Source organism: Sus scrofa, chromosome 6 (assembly GCF_054392235.1).
Source record: "Sus scrofa isolate SSC_HxYL_T2T_F1_AM1 chromosome 6, Sscrofa_HxYL_maternal_Yorkshire_Landrace_v2.0, whole genome shotgun sequence".
In the NCBI taxonomy this organism is placed as follows: Eukaryota; Metazoa; Chordata; class Mammalia; order Artiodactyla; family Suidae; genus Sus; species Sus scrofa.
The window spans coordinates 143,042,462-143,056,610 of NC_139388.1; the positions used below are offsets into that span (position 1 = coordinate 143,042,462).

Here is a 14,149-nt window from a genome sequence, read left to right on the forward strand (position 1 = left end):
AAAGTCAGAGAACCTACTCAGGGCGTGGAACTTTGTCACCAAACTTGCTGGTTTTGGCCAAAAACCCAGGCGAGGGGTGCAGGTCGTGTCTTTACCACAGAGAGCAAGAGCAGATACTTAGCATCAGTACCTGGAGGGAGCACCGAAGAGACAAATGGAATTGGGTAGGAGGCAGAGATTTTTTCTAACATTCCTCCAAAACAACTTTTTCCCTCCTAATGACGAAAAACAATTTACATATCAGCCCTCAAATTTCCTTTATAGAAAAGTTCCTTTATAGAAAAGTTTTTACACAAAAATTTTATTTCAAAGAGAATAAATAAAATGAGTGCCGAAAATCCCATTCCATGGCCCTAAAGCATTTCAAGCTTTTTTGCAGGCAAAGTCTTGCCCCGGTGTCTGTGTGAAAATGAGAGTAAGAAATGAGAGTGAAACGAAGTTATACAATGAGGTTAGAGAGAAATTTGAAAACTGAAATGAGTTTATATGGGAGGTCAGGTACCCTCGCCACTCAGAGGCCATCCATTTTCCTGATCTTTCTTGTCTTAAAGAGAGACTCAAAATTGAACCAGAGCATGTTTCAGCTTTTTGAAGTAAAGTAGTACAATTAATAGCAGGTACTAAAGAAAAAGGAGAGTCCTCATGTCAACATTCAGATGGTAGATAGGAATATTTTTGGAAATGCAAAGCAAATATGACATTGTGTCCTCGCTAATGGTACAATTAAGGAAAGCCACCGATCAAAGCACTAGCAAATGGGAGTTGTTTTTCTTATTAAGAAAACAAATGTTGAGAATGCTTAAGGGAGGGGGCGATCAGAGTCCCTGAAGTTTTAGAACTAATACAAAGAAGATAGAGAACAACTGTCCTTAATCTGCTGCATTCCCCACAGAGAGATAGCACATCCAGATTTTATAAAATGGAGATAAAGAACAAGTGGCTGAAGTGTGTGATTCCTTTGAGAAACAGTGGTCATCCGGTGCCTGTCAAGGTATTTGGGAGATAAGAACAAATGGAATTGCACTTAAGGGGTTCTATTGCTTAAAGGCTTTTTAGAGTTTGTTTTTCACTGCTGTGTAGCATCTCTCGAATCTTTGTGGAAACTCTGATAGGTCTCAGTGACTATACTTAAAATGCTAAGCCCTGTCATGGAGAGCCGTTGGGGCTGGAGGGAAGAGGATAAGCGTAAAGACAGGTATTTCTTTCCTTAAACTCTGCATCAGCTGCTATAGCCATCTGTGTAGCTGCCAAGCAGAAAAAAACATAAACAGAGAAGAGAGCCGGGAGCACACAGAGAAAACAAGAAAGCTAAGCAGCTTGTAAGTGTGGGCTATTTCATTTGAAAAATATATTCTATAAAAAACAATTATAAACACAGATCTGTTCGGTTAAAAAATCAAAAGCAGGTTTGTATTTTTCTGGCCCATGGCAATGTCTGCCATGACTTTTAGGTGGTGCCTCTTCTTTATGGAGATTCAGTGTGTATGTTACTTTCTTGGAGATTTTTGCAGGTTTTTGTGGGTAGTAAGTACTAAACCATTTTTGGCACCAATAAATTTCTAGACTGCATATCTGTAGCATCGTATCAGTAGACTGCCTAGATCTCCTAGAATCTTTTTCCAATTCTCTCTGCCCATCTCCCAGCTTCTGCATCCTCTGTCTTCTTCAGAGGACAGCCCTGGGCCACTAGAGTTGCTTCACCCTCAGGCACAAAAAAGCCTGGAAGTGCCAAGAAGCTTATGTCCCCCCTGGGGGGGCCTGTAGCCCTCCCTTACTGGAGCAGAGTATGAAAGCCTAGCTCCTTCCTCAAGGGAGGAAAAATTCTAATATAATTTAGACTCCAGAAGTTCTCATGGGATCAGGCTGAGGCTGAGATGTTGCCTGAAATAGCTCTCTTGATTGACTTTTCCGCTTTCTTACCCTGCTTCCCCCATGCCCGGACGAGTTTCTCCTGGCACACATCTTTAATACATCACCTGCACACGAGTCCTCATCTCAGCTAGGGAATCAGAAAAAAGACAGACATCTCCACCTATACACACACATGCACGTACACACCCGAGCATTATCTCAAAATATTTAGTAAGTAACATCTAGGTGTTATGCAAATACATAGATCTTCTTACCATACCCAGCTACCAGGACATACTAGAATGGTAGGTGTTACAGTAGATAAAAATTTAAACTTATGCACAGAGAATACTGTGGCTATTCAAGATGATAATGAAAGAAGTGCTCTTGCCGAACAAATAAATGATTATTAAATTTCTTCTTTGACAAAATGGATGCTTACAAAGATTTTCCAATAAAATGGCTTTCAAAAAATAAATACAATGCAGCTGGTTTTCAGTAAAATGTGACTTCCTATTGCAAACTTCTTTTTTTTTTTTTTTTTTTGTCTTTTTGCCATTTCTTGGACCACTCCCACAGCATATGGAGGTTCCTAGGCAAGGGGTCGAATCAGAGCTGTAGCCGCCGGCCTATGCCAGAGCCACAGCAACGCGGGATCCAAGCTGCATCTGCAACCTACACCACAGCTCACGGCAACGCCGGATCCTTAACCCACTGAGCAAGGCCAGGGATCGAACCCACAACCTCACGGTTCCTAGTCAGATTCATTAACCACTGCGCCACGACGGGAACTCCCTTATTGCAGACTTCTATAGATGCAAAGATTACATGGGTTTTTCTTTATCATGACAATTGTGTGGAATATATGGGAAAAGGGTATCAAATCTACCAAACTATATTAAAAAATTTTTAGCGTAATTAATTACCAACATACTTTCCACAATCATCCAATTACTTTATAGAAAACTGATGATGTCCTCATTTTTATTTTTGTAGATATAAAAACTGCTTCATCAACCTCATCCAGAAGTCACCAATATTCTAGTTGCAGTGAAGATGAATCTGCACTGGGAGACAGGGAAGCTCATGCCGAAAACAGTCCGAATGAAAGTGTCAGAAGTTCATCTTCTCAGGAGTTGAGTGAAAATGATGAGCCAGGCAAATCCCACCTTCCAATTGAGGATTCTCTGGAAATTGAAATTGAAGACCAAGAAATAATAAAAGCAGATACAGAGACCAAGCCTCTGCCAATAGAGGAAAACTTGGAGAACATTCTTGAAGAAGACGTGGAGAAAGGAACCAGAGTGATTGCAGAGGAACTATCTGAGAAATCCAGGGAACATGTTTCCAAGGAAGAAAAGGAAAAGGATAAGAGTAAGCTTTGGGAAGGAAGCACTGCTAAAGTGCAGGACAAAAAGGCAGGTCCCCGTAGGGTGGATGAAGGTGGTAAGTATGGCCTTTGAGTTGACCTGCTATTGTCCCTATGCATGGAAGCTGATTTTGGTCATTGCATTCTGCCAAGCTTGGGAAATTACCATTGTGATGATGCCAGAGGGATTCATGTTTCTTGTTTCTCTCTTTGTCACGTAATCATACATGTGTTTTCAGCTTGCTATTTTCCTTCTACTGCAGTTTAAAAATTACTTGATAATTCTTATATAGCCTGTTTCCTATTTTCTGTAAGTTCCTTCCTGTGGTAATCCTCTCTCAAGAATCAAATAAAACACTACATGTCTGAAGGCAAGGGTATGTGTGGCTATTTATAGGTCATTTAATATTAGCAATGCCACTTGTTCTTAGTCACATTATGCAGTTAGATGTATTTGTAGCTAACATCACTTATCATGTGCCAGTGCTAAACACTTACATATATTAACTCATCTAATCCTCGCAACAGCCCAATATCCCCATGAATTAGGTTCTATTAGCATCATGTCTTTTTCACAGATGACAGTATTGTAGCTTGGAGAGGTTATGTAAGGTGTCAAGGATTATACGGCTAATACAAAGCATTATTAGGATTTGAATTCAAGGAGAGTGGCTCTGGTTTCTAAAGATTTCCTATTTTATCTGTGCAGTAGGAATTTAGAATTAGATAAAAATAGGAAAATTTCTTAGAGAACTCAAACTTGACTTTGAGTTCTTCTCTGAAATTCTCTTCCTGATCCTAGAGGTTCCTAGGTGTGGAGGACGGTTCCCTTTGACATAGAGAGTCTCAAGGCTTTTCCCAGGATTAATCACGTCCCAGTACTTAGACACATGGGAGGTCTGATACTTTTCTCAACTTTAGGAGGACAGTTACAGGGCCGAATTTTGTCCTTCAAGCATTGGGATTATGCTTGCCAGATGTTTGGCCCTCCCATAGCACCCTGTGCCCTATATATAACCTGTATCTTGGTCCTTTCCCTCCCATCTGTCTCCTCTGCCAACATGGCGGGCATTTCTTTTTGACTCCAAGGTAAAATTTGTGTTCACATTTAGTATTACTAAAATCCCTCTGTGTTTTAAAACTTAGGAATAATTTTAACATCTGATTCTTATCCTAGGAACTTAAAAGCTGTTATTAAACCACTGGGGCCAACAGCTAGAGATTGAGGCTGTTGAATACTTATCTTTCTGTTCAACTACTATGTGCAGGGAGTGTCATGGTCAATAAGAAATGTGTAAGAGAAGGTTCCTCCTATAGTGTTAAGAGGAAGGCTTGGTACACAAGTAACTGGACAGGGGTCAATAGTCATGTATAAAACCACAGAAGGTACAAGTGCCATGAAGCTTGAAAGAAAGACAAGTCCCATTTGATGAATACCTTAAAAGTTGTCATGAAGGACTTGTTTAAGGAAGGCTTTAAAGGTTAGACAAGATTTTGAAGGTGGGATGAAGGAAGATAAAAAGCACTTTAAATAGTGGGAAATGGCAAAGGATATAATCTTGAAGTAAGTTAGACAAAAACTCTGGAATGAACTGTTTGATAGACTTCAGCCTATGGGCCAAATCTGGCCTCTCACTTTTTCTTTTTGTGTGATCTGTGAGCTAAGATTTTTTTTTTTTTTTAATGATTGGGAAAAATCAAAAGAAGAATGTATAGTGGCATGTGAAAATTATTTAAAATTCATGTTTCAGTGCCAGAAAATGGTTTTATTGGGACAGAGTTGTGCTCATTTATATACATATTCTCAGTGGCTGTTTTTGTACTCTAAGGCCAGAGTTAAGTAGTTGAAACAGAGACCTTATGGCCCACGAAGCCCTAAAGATTCACTAAGGAGCCCTTTACAAAAAAAGTTTGCCAACCTCTGCCATGGAATTACAACACAAAGACTTCCAACATTTTCAAAAGGATTTTGCCGTATATGAGTTAAGATTCTTATTAAAATATGTTTGAAGCCCTTTTATAAAATAATTCAAATGTTTGATCTTGGATCTCATTATTCAATTCTGGTACATACAATGTATAATCTAGAAAATGTACAGTTAGGCAAAGTGCTGTTCAAAAAGAGATGTTAACGTTCAGTAGACACGTCGACATTATTATTACTGTTACTATTATTTCTTTTACTTCCACTTCAAAACCTGAATTTATGAAAGTAGACAGCTTTTTGTAAAATGAGATGCACATGATGTAGGCTCTAATTAGGTGATGGATAGAATATCAGAAACATTTGACTAAGAAGAGAATTTCATGTCACTTGGAAGAGAATTCCCTCCTCCCTGGATTTCTGAAATGAAGAGTGTATAGATTTATTATTTTTCTAGTATTATGGGAAACCTGTTTTCTTGATAACATTGATCATTTTCGAATATTTTGTTATTGTCCTTCCGTTGAAGTGGGTTCAACAACTAGATGGCAAAGTCTACCACTATTTATCTTTCTTAAGCTCTGATATATGTACCACACCTCTTCATCAGTGTCTGTTTTTCCTTAACAGCTTATGACATAACAATTAGAAAATAGAGAAAAACGGTTTTAAAAATTATCTATAGGAGTTCCTGTTGTGGCTCAGCGGGTATCCCACTAGTATCCATGAGGATGCTAGATTGGTCCCTGGCCTTGCTCAGTGGGTTAAGGATACAGCGTTGCTCCAGGCTGCCCACGTAGGTTGCAGATGTGGCTGAGATTCTGTGTTGCTGTGGCTGTAGTGTAGGCTGGCAGCTGCAGATTTGATTCAACCCCTAGCATGGAAACTTCCATATACCTCACATGTGGCCCTAGTAAGGAAAAAAAAATTTATCTGTAGATTCATGACACACAAATTACTTTCAACATTTGCTTTAGCTTCTTATTTCTAAACTTAAGAATTTACAGTTACATTGTCATATTTCTATAAAATGTTGTATTTTGCTTATCCTTAATGTTCCACCATAAGCATATTTATGTTATTGTTATCTTCATGAATATGTTTAATGTCTATGGCTTATTCCATTCTGTGATTTTTCTCATAATTCAACTATTTCCCTATTTTCACTGTTATTAATAGTATTCTGGTATCTCATTACTTAAGGTAATTTAAAATTAATAACTGTGTTCTTAGGGTAGGTTCCATGAAGTTTAATTTCTGGACAAAGATAATAGACATTTTATTGAAAAAAGGTTTTTCTTAGGAAAGATTTGTTGAAAAGCTTATACAATATAGAACAGATGAGAATAAAATGAATATAAAGTTTCTTGCCCAGCCTTTTTTTTTTTTTTTTTTTTGTCTTTTTAGGGCTGCACCCGAGGCATATCGAGGTTCACAGGCTAGGGGGTCAAATCAGAGGTGTAGTCTCCGGCCTACACCACAGCCACAGCAACTGCCAGATTTGAGCCGTGTCTGTGACCTACACCACAGGTCACGGAAACGCTGGATCCTTAACCCACTGAGCAAGGCCAGGGATCGAACCTGCATCCTCATGGTTTCTAGTCAGAATCCTTTCCACAGAGTCACGATGGGAACTCCCTCTTGCTCAGACTTTACTATTCTTCCTGAGAGGTAGGTAACTGTGGATAAGTTTTTTTGTGTGCATGAAAATTTTCTATCTATATACGCATATATATGTATCCATATATTTTATATATATACAGATATTATATTTATATACAGATGAAAACATGATACATTTTGTTTAAACTTGCTTTTTTTCACTTAACAGCATCTTGAATATCTTTTCATATTAGTACATATAATTGCACTTTATTTGTATTTACTGTACATGTGATGCCATTATATTGCTTTAACATTTTATAACTTTGCAAATTTTCTTAAAAATATATTGCCTTCTGTGTAAGAACTGGTAGAGTTTTTCTATGGCCCATTTTCCACAAAAGAACAGAATTTCTGGGTTACAGAAGCCCAAAAAGCAGAGAGAATACAGCACAGTGGAAAATAAGACATTAATGAGCACAACCAAACAGAGACCATATCAAAGATTCAGAATGATGTAGAAGGAAGGATTAGGCTATCAAATCCGAAGGATTAGTAGATTATAACTGTTGGCTGCTGGTGTTGTTTTTGACATATGCTAAAGGAAATGATGCAATAAATTTGTAAATATTTAAGACAATAGATTACAGAAAGTGATGAACAATCTGAAAAAGCTTTCTATAAATAAATAGTCCTAGGAAAATTTCAGATAAAATAAACCAAGTTTTGAACGTGTGGTTCATTATATTGATGCCAATGCCAAGCGAAGAGGTTATGGCTAGCTCCTCCTCCGTAATTGAGTCTTCAGTTAGGTGGCCGAAGGAGAGAGGAATAGAATCAGAGTTTGAAATGAAGGTCATTTTGGTGACTATGCTGCAAAACACAGCTTTTATAAATTAGACCAGAAGTCTGGCAAAAATTGAAATGTGTATGTTTTGCTTAGATCCCTGATTCGAACTTTAGGTTGAAATGAACTGGGGGCTGAGATAATGTGTAAATCATTCTATTTCATATTTGTATAGCATTGAATTAATCATTTTCAATCAGACTTAGAAAAATATTGTGATTACATTAAGAATAAGTCCAGGGGCTAAAAAAATCACATACAATTAATAATGTTTTGTAGTGTCTAAGCCAAACGCTTTAATCTGAATTGTTGTCACTTGAGATCATAGCAATGGAAAATTCTATAAAGTACTATATTCAATACCTTCATACCTTTCAGATTGATAACATAAAGTGATAGCTTCCTTCTAACTATTTTATAAGATGTCACACTTAATTGGGCTTTGTCCGGTCCAAAAACAAATCAGGTGAATTTATATAAAAGATATGTTGTATGCAGTGAAGTGGGTAAAGTAAAAGATTTTATTTGCTAGCTGCAATGAGATAGTGTCCTTGGGAGTTAATTCAGTATTTCAGGGCATAGTGTTATTTTAATGTGTTTATTTTTTTCTGTTATTTTCAGTTTAAGCTGTCTTAATACATTTTGTGACACATAATGTTCTATGTGTTCTAATGGTGGGGCAATTCAGGTACATTAATTTGTGGCATTAATGTAATTTATTTATTATGAATATAAATAAAATATTCAGAGGAAAGTATAATGTAAAATGTATATAGAGGTAGACATTTTATATTTTTAATATATGAATCAGGGGTAGTCATAGTGCTTGACCGGGTAATATAAACCTAAATAACATTAGGACTAAAATAAAATGCAATTTTATCATCATGCAGGCAGGATAGAGTGGTCTTGATAAAAGAACAAGAAAATCACGTATTGTGAGTTACAATCTAAATAGAATTTTTGAATAAATTGTGAAAGCATGTATTGTTTGATTCAGTAGGTTTCTTCTGAGATAAATATTAGGTTAGGTGTCTGCTTTATGCCACACTGTTCTTGGTGAGAACGTAACAAAGTCCTCCACTTTATTGGAGTTTACATTCAAGGAGGAGAGATGTGTACCAGGTGTAAAATAAATATGTGATGGGGTATCTGGGCTGAGTGCTAGCAGAGAAGAAAATCGGAGTACAGAGACACAGTGGTGGTTTGAGGAAGGGGTAGTGTCTTAGGGCTGGCCTCTCTCAATGAAGGAAGACTGAATGAGGTGCAGGGGTGAGCCGCCCTGTCATCTGAAGAAGGAGCACAGGAAGCCAAGGGCACAGCAAATGCAAAGACTCTAAACTGGGGGTGTAGTTGTTGAGAGAAGGGTTTGGAAAGGAAGCCAGTGTGACAGGAGCAGAGTGGACAAGCCAAAGAGTGGTAGAAGAAGAGCCCAGAGGGAAATACTGATATGTCACGGAGAGGATTTTATTCTGAGACAGGAAACCAGTTGAAAAATTCAAGCACACAAATGACACGAGCTGAAAGTTTTGAAAAGATTATTCTCACTCCAGTGTGGAGAATAGACTTTAGCCTTCTGAAATTGTTGTCTTCGAACAGCTGTGGTCTTGAGTTGTAATTAATCCTGGGTTTTTGTAATCATGTAATCCATGTTTCAATGCCAAAGTTAACACAAGAGCATCAGGATCATCTTTATTGTGTGGTTCATGATGTGAGTTGTGCATTTTGTCATGGTGAGTTGTTGGGAAGATCATTGATTGGCTACACCAAGAATGATCAATGAACAGGCATAGTTTTCAAGGTGACCGAGAACTTGGGATGAACTTGGATATATATTTACTCTGCTAAAATTCACATGAAAAGTTCTTGGCAGAACTTTCTTATGATATAGAATTGTCCAGGATTCTTAGCATGTTTCGAGATGGGAGTCGTTTGTTTAGTTTCAAAACAAGCAGGAGAGAGAGTAAATTTAGATAGCTTGCCTACTAATATTGAAAACAATATCCTTGCCACCATTTTTCAATGACTAAGTTATCAAAATTAGAAAAAATTAGTGGAAATTGAGACACTGTTGGCAATAGTATGGGGACGAATGCCTCTCATCAGTATAGGTGAAACTGTGATTTGATACCTCCTTTTTTGACAAACATAGAGAAACATATATCGAAAGCTTCTAAAAATATGCTCTCTGCCACAGCAATTTCAATTCCAGAAATTCATCTTAGGGAAATAGTCAGAAATAAGTTCCAAAATAATTATAAGTGGTATTTAAAGTAGCTTTATAGTCACAAAATCAAATAAATGGAAATAATTGAATATCCAAAATCAGGCAGTCCATTCACCAAATTTTAGTAAAACCTTATTAGAACATTCTGTGCAGTTACTGAAGAATCATTCTTACTTAATGATATGTGGGAATAGTTATAATATATTGCTAACTGAATAATGGGATACAAGATGCTCTAAGAGAAGAGTAAAAAAAAATACTTAGAAATCCACCAAAATGTTAACTAGTAATTATTTATCAGTGGTGAAACCAGGGTAATTTTTCTTCTTTGCACTTCTTTTTTTCATCTTTTCTAGCTTTAGGTAATAAAAGCTATTTTCATATTTAGAGAAAATACAATGTGTATTATTTTTAAATATTTGTTTTCATAATAAAAATCTAACTTGCAATACAACATTATTTTAATGTTTAAAAAACATCTTAAAATACCCTATAGCATTTGAAATGGAAAAGGTGTTTTTCTAAGAGGTTCTTTGTATGAGCCTCTTCCATTTTGCTACAGAAGCTGTGGGAACTGACAATTGCCTTTGCTTCTTTCTAATGGTCAACTTTATGGTGAGGTGAAGGATCAGAGCCTTGAGGGATGAAGAGCTAAACAGATAAAGGAAACAGGTGATGGGTCACATTGCTGACATTGCTGGAGTCTCAGCAGGCATAGTCCTCCTTTACAGTAGGTGGAAAACAGTCAAGCTTAGACCCTGGCTGAATTCCTGCTCTTAAGTTTCAGTTTCAGAAGAACATCTGAGAAAAACAGGACCAAGGGAGGCCTTTTCTGATCTCACATCTAATAAGTCCTTGATAAGTCCTAATAAGTCATGTCAGGGTCCCATTCTTGCTGAATCTGAAGTAGGCAGCACCTAACTGTACAGGCTCTCATGGACTTCCGAAGTCTAACCCTCCAGGGCAAAGCCAGCTGATGTGGGCAGGTGGTGATCACAGTCCTGAGACAGAAGGACTACATGCTTCAGTCAATTCTGAGTGAGTTGTAATTTTCAGATTATGCAAGTACTGTTTGGCTTCTTAGAATAGTCTTTTGGTTCAGTAGCTGCTAATTGTTTATTATGGTTGTAAACTATCTTATTGGGGTATAGGTGACATACAACATTATATTAATTTCGGGTATAGCGCATAATGATTCAGTATTTGTGTAATAAACCATATTTCTTTATAGTCTGTGGCCTACTTGGGAAAAAACCTAGATGTCCCATCAGTTTTGATGAAACAAAGCTTCACGTAATTGTTACCAAATCAGACTTCCTCCCCACCTCTTCCTGCCATCCTTGGGATTTCTATTGCTTAGTCAGCCAAGCAGATTTAGACACAAAGACCTAAAATACTGTTTATGTAAACTCTTTAGTTATACAGTGTTAGCATTAGTATAGCAAGTGAGATGATGTTTAACTTATATGTACTATGTTTATAAAATTACTAAAATAAAGGTTGACCTGATTTGAAAAAACCCAGCTATGACGTAAATGTCATGCGTTGATGTCATCTCTAAACTGTATTATTATTAAAAAAACTTTTTTATTTGGCATGTTGGATGAATGAGGAAAACTATTATTCAAAAAAATTTAAGCAATATATTTGAACTATATGATGCACCTCATTTCATTTCCATATTTGATCTCTAAGGTTAATATAGTTAAGTCTTTCCATTCCTCCCCCTCAAAGCCATGTGAGGCAGCTATTTCACTATTTGTTTCCAAACACAGAGGGATCCGTAAGTAACTAACTACCCCTTAGCAATTCACCCTGAAGAAGGGACCACATTCTAGTTTTGTTTTTCCTGAAGTACAGTCTTTGGGTCACCTGGATCAGATATCTGAGAGGAAAGAAAGCAAGAAAGTAGGAGAGAAGGGAGGTAGAGAAAGAGGGAGATGGATATAGAGAAGGAGGGTGGGAGGAAGGAATGGGTATTTTGGAGACACCACATTCATATCAAGGAGGGCAAATCCAGGTCTAGTGTTATTTGAGTGAGCTTCTGTTCGCCAGGAGGTGGCACAATGATAGATGTCAGGGGTTTAGGGATGTGGGTCATGGGATGACAGGCCAGGAATGTGGACAGGGACTGGTCAGAAACTAAAGACAAATTTAGGGGATATTACAGTGTTACCTAGAATCATGTCAGGTTGGGTGATCACCCTTAAAATAGACATGCTCATCATTGTCATCTATTATTATTTATTAGGTGCTTAGGCACTCGCTAATGAGTGAAATATAAGCATGTTCTACAGATATTACTTCATTTAATCCTCCCAGTACAACCACTGAGTTGTTATCTTTTTGACAGATGAGTAATTGAGGCTGAGTCTTAGACCAAAGAATGTACCCAAGGTGACACAGTTACTATGGAGTATGGGACCTGAACTTCTTAGGTCTTCGTGCTTCTGAAGTTCAAGGCTAGTAGTCAGCTGCAGATAACAGGGATCTCTACAGCTTTTACTGTAAAATTTACAGGAATCATGCAATAGCTTTTTTTGTTGTTTCTTTGCTCTGTCCACATGCAGTGAATATTGAGGTCAAATCACTAAAATCTATTAATGGAGGAAAGGCTTATAGTATAGTCAGTTCTGGTAGTTTTAGAAATCTGAAAGAACAGTGATGATTGGAGTTATAAAAGCCCTAACACATGTTTCTAGAAAGGAAAAGGCAACCAAACTCCTTTTCAGTCCATTCATTGCATGTGCATATGGCAAATCTGTCACTGCTTCTGTCTGTTGTCTTTTTTTAAAAAAAATGCAAATATTTCTTTGCATGGGTTTCTTTACTTCATGATCTATCGTATTTTCTTTTTGAAATCATATCTTGAATGCTGTTTAATCTTAATACATTTTAAAAACAGGCTCACATTTTAATGCGAATGCTTTTAAATTAACCCCTTGTGCTAGTGTACCACTTGCAGTGTTCCCAGGACATATTTTTATACTTTTTGATATTTTATATGATCTCCAATCAGTTGGACAGGTAACAGCTGAAGCTGTGGATCCCGGCCGCCACTGCCACTGCCACTATGACTCTGAGTCTGGTGTTAGCAGCGCAGATGAAGGAGAGAAACACTCAGGGAGGTTGGAGACTGACACAGGTGCAGGTAAGGGCACATCATGACCTAGAAGAGAACTTCAGAAATCCTTTGCAAAAGACAGTTCCATTTCCATCTTTCATCTTCCTATCCTTGTTTCTTCCTTCTACCACCTTTATTTTTTTCGCCTAATGAATATGATGGCAGGGCATGGTTGAGAGGTCTTAAGGAGAGCTTTAGAGCTGACATCAGGTATGAAAGTTATTATTCTTTGTTGAATACATTGGTGCCTAGAATGAAATAAATAGGACTTCCAATAATAAGAAAAAATACTGGAAGGGATTTTCAGACCAGTCATTTCATAGCCTGCCTCCCAGTTAGCTGACCAGGTAAGTGATTTGCCTAACTGAACTGTTGGAGACACAGAAAGCCCAGGCACATTTCATGATGATTTATTTGAACTCCCTTTTTTTTTTTAAATTAGGGAAGAATTCATTTCCATTAGCAGATGACCTGGCTCTTGGTGCTGAGTATTCCAGCTGCAAGAGTGCCAATTAGAGTGACTCAACAGACCATGATGCATACATATCTAGTCAAATATCCTGTGTCCTTGAAATCAGGTTTCCCTATGTCTGGTGGATGATGATTTAAAGTGATGAATACATGTATGTGTGTGTGTGACAGTATCAGGGGTGGATTCTTCATTTGATACATCCTATGGTCATATTACCCTCCTCTCCAATTTTAATGATAACATCAAGCCCTTTGAGGTATCTGAGACTTCAATCTATTTTCCAGCAAACACATTAGCCAGCCAGTTTCATGGATGCATCAGAAGGCACAGAGAAAAAAGACCATATGACTCACAATAAATAGCAGTAGCCAGACATTTGCACCTATGCTGGTTTCCTGAGTTCCAATCCCCCTTGGGCAATGTGGAGAGGGTCGGGTGACACTTGAACATGCAACAGGCTGAGTTACAGGAGAAGGACCTTGAGCTTGAGAATCCAAGTTTTTCATTATGGGCGTTCAACCAGAGGATTTCTAGGGTACTTCCCCAAGCTTCTGCAATGCAGGCAGAGTAGTTGTTGTCTATCCAGTCTGATTCAAGCAAGAAAATACCACATAGTCAGTTTCCATTGTGGCTCAGCGGAAACGAATCTGACTAATATCCTTGAGGACACAGGTTCAATCCCTGGCCTTGCTCAGTGGGTTAAGGATCCAGCAGTGCCGTGAGTTGTGGTGTA

At 37.7% G+C, this 14,149-nt stretch overlaps 1 protein-coding gene across 3 annotated transcripts in view; it reads left to right on the forward strand.

Moving 5' to 3' along the window:
- The window catches only part of ERICH3 (glutamate rich 3), a 112,218-nt gene that overhangs the window by 90,039 nt on the left and 8,030 nt on the right, over positions 1 to 14,149 (forward strand). For all 3 annotated transcript variants that reach the window (XM_084964685.1, XM_084964686.1, XM_084964687.1), the window contains 2 exons: positions 2,848 to 3,297; positions 12,840 to 12,971. In XM_084964685.1, coding sequence (XP_084820811.1) covers positions 2,848 to 3,297; positions 12,840 to 12,971 — 582 coding nt within the window. The remainder of the gene's footprint in view (positions 1 to 2,847; positions 3,298 to 12,839; positions 12,972 to 14,149) is intronic.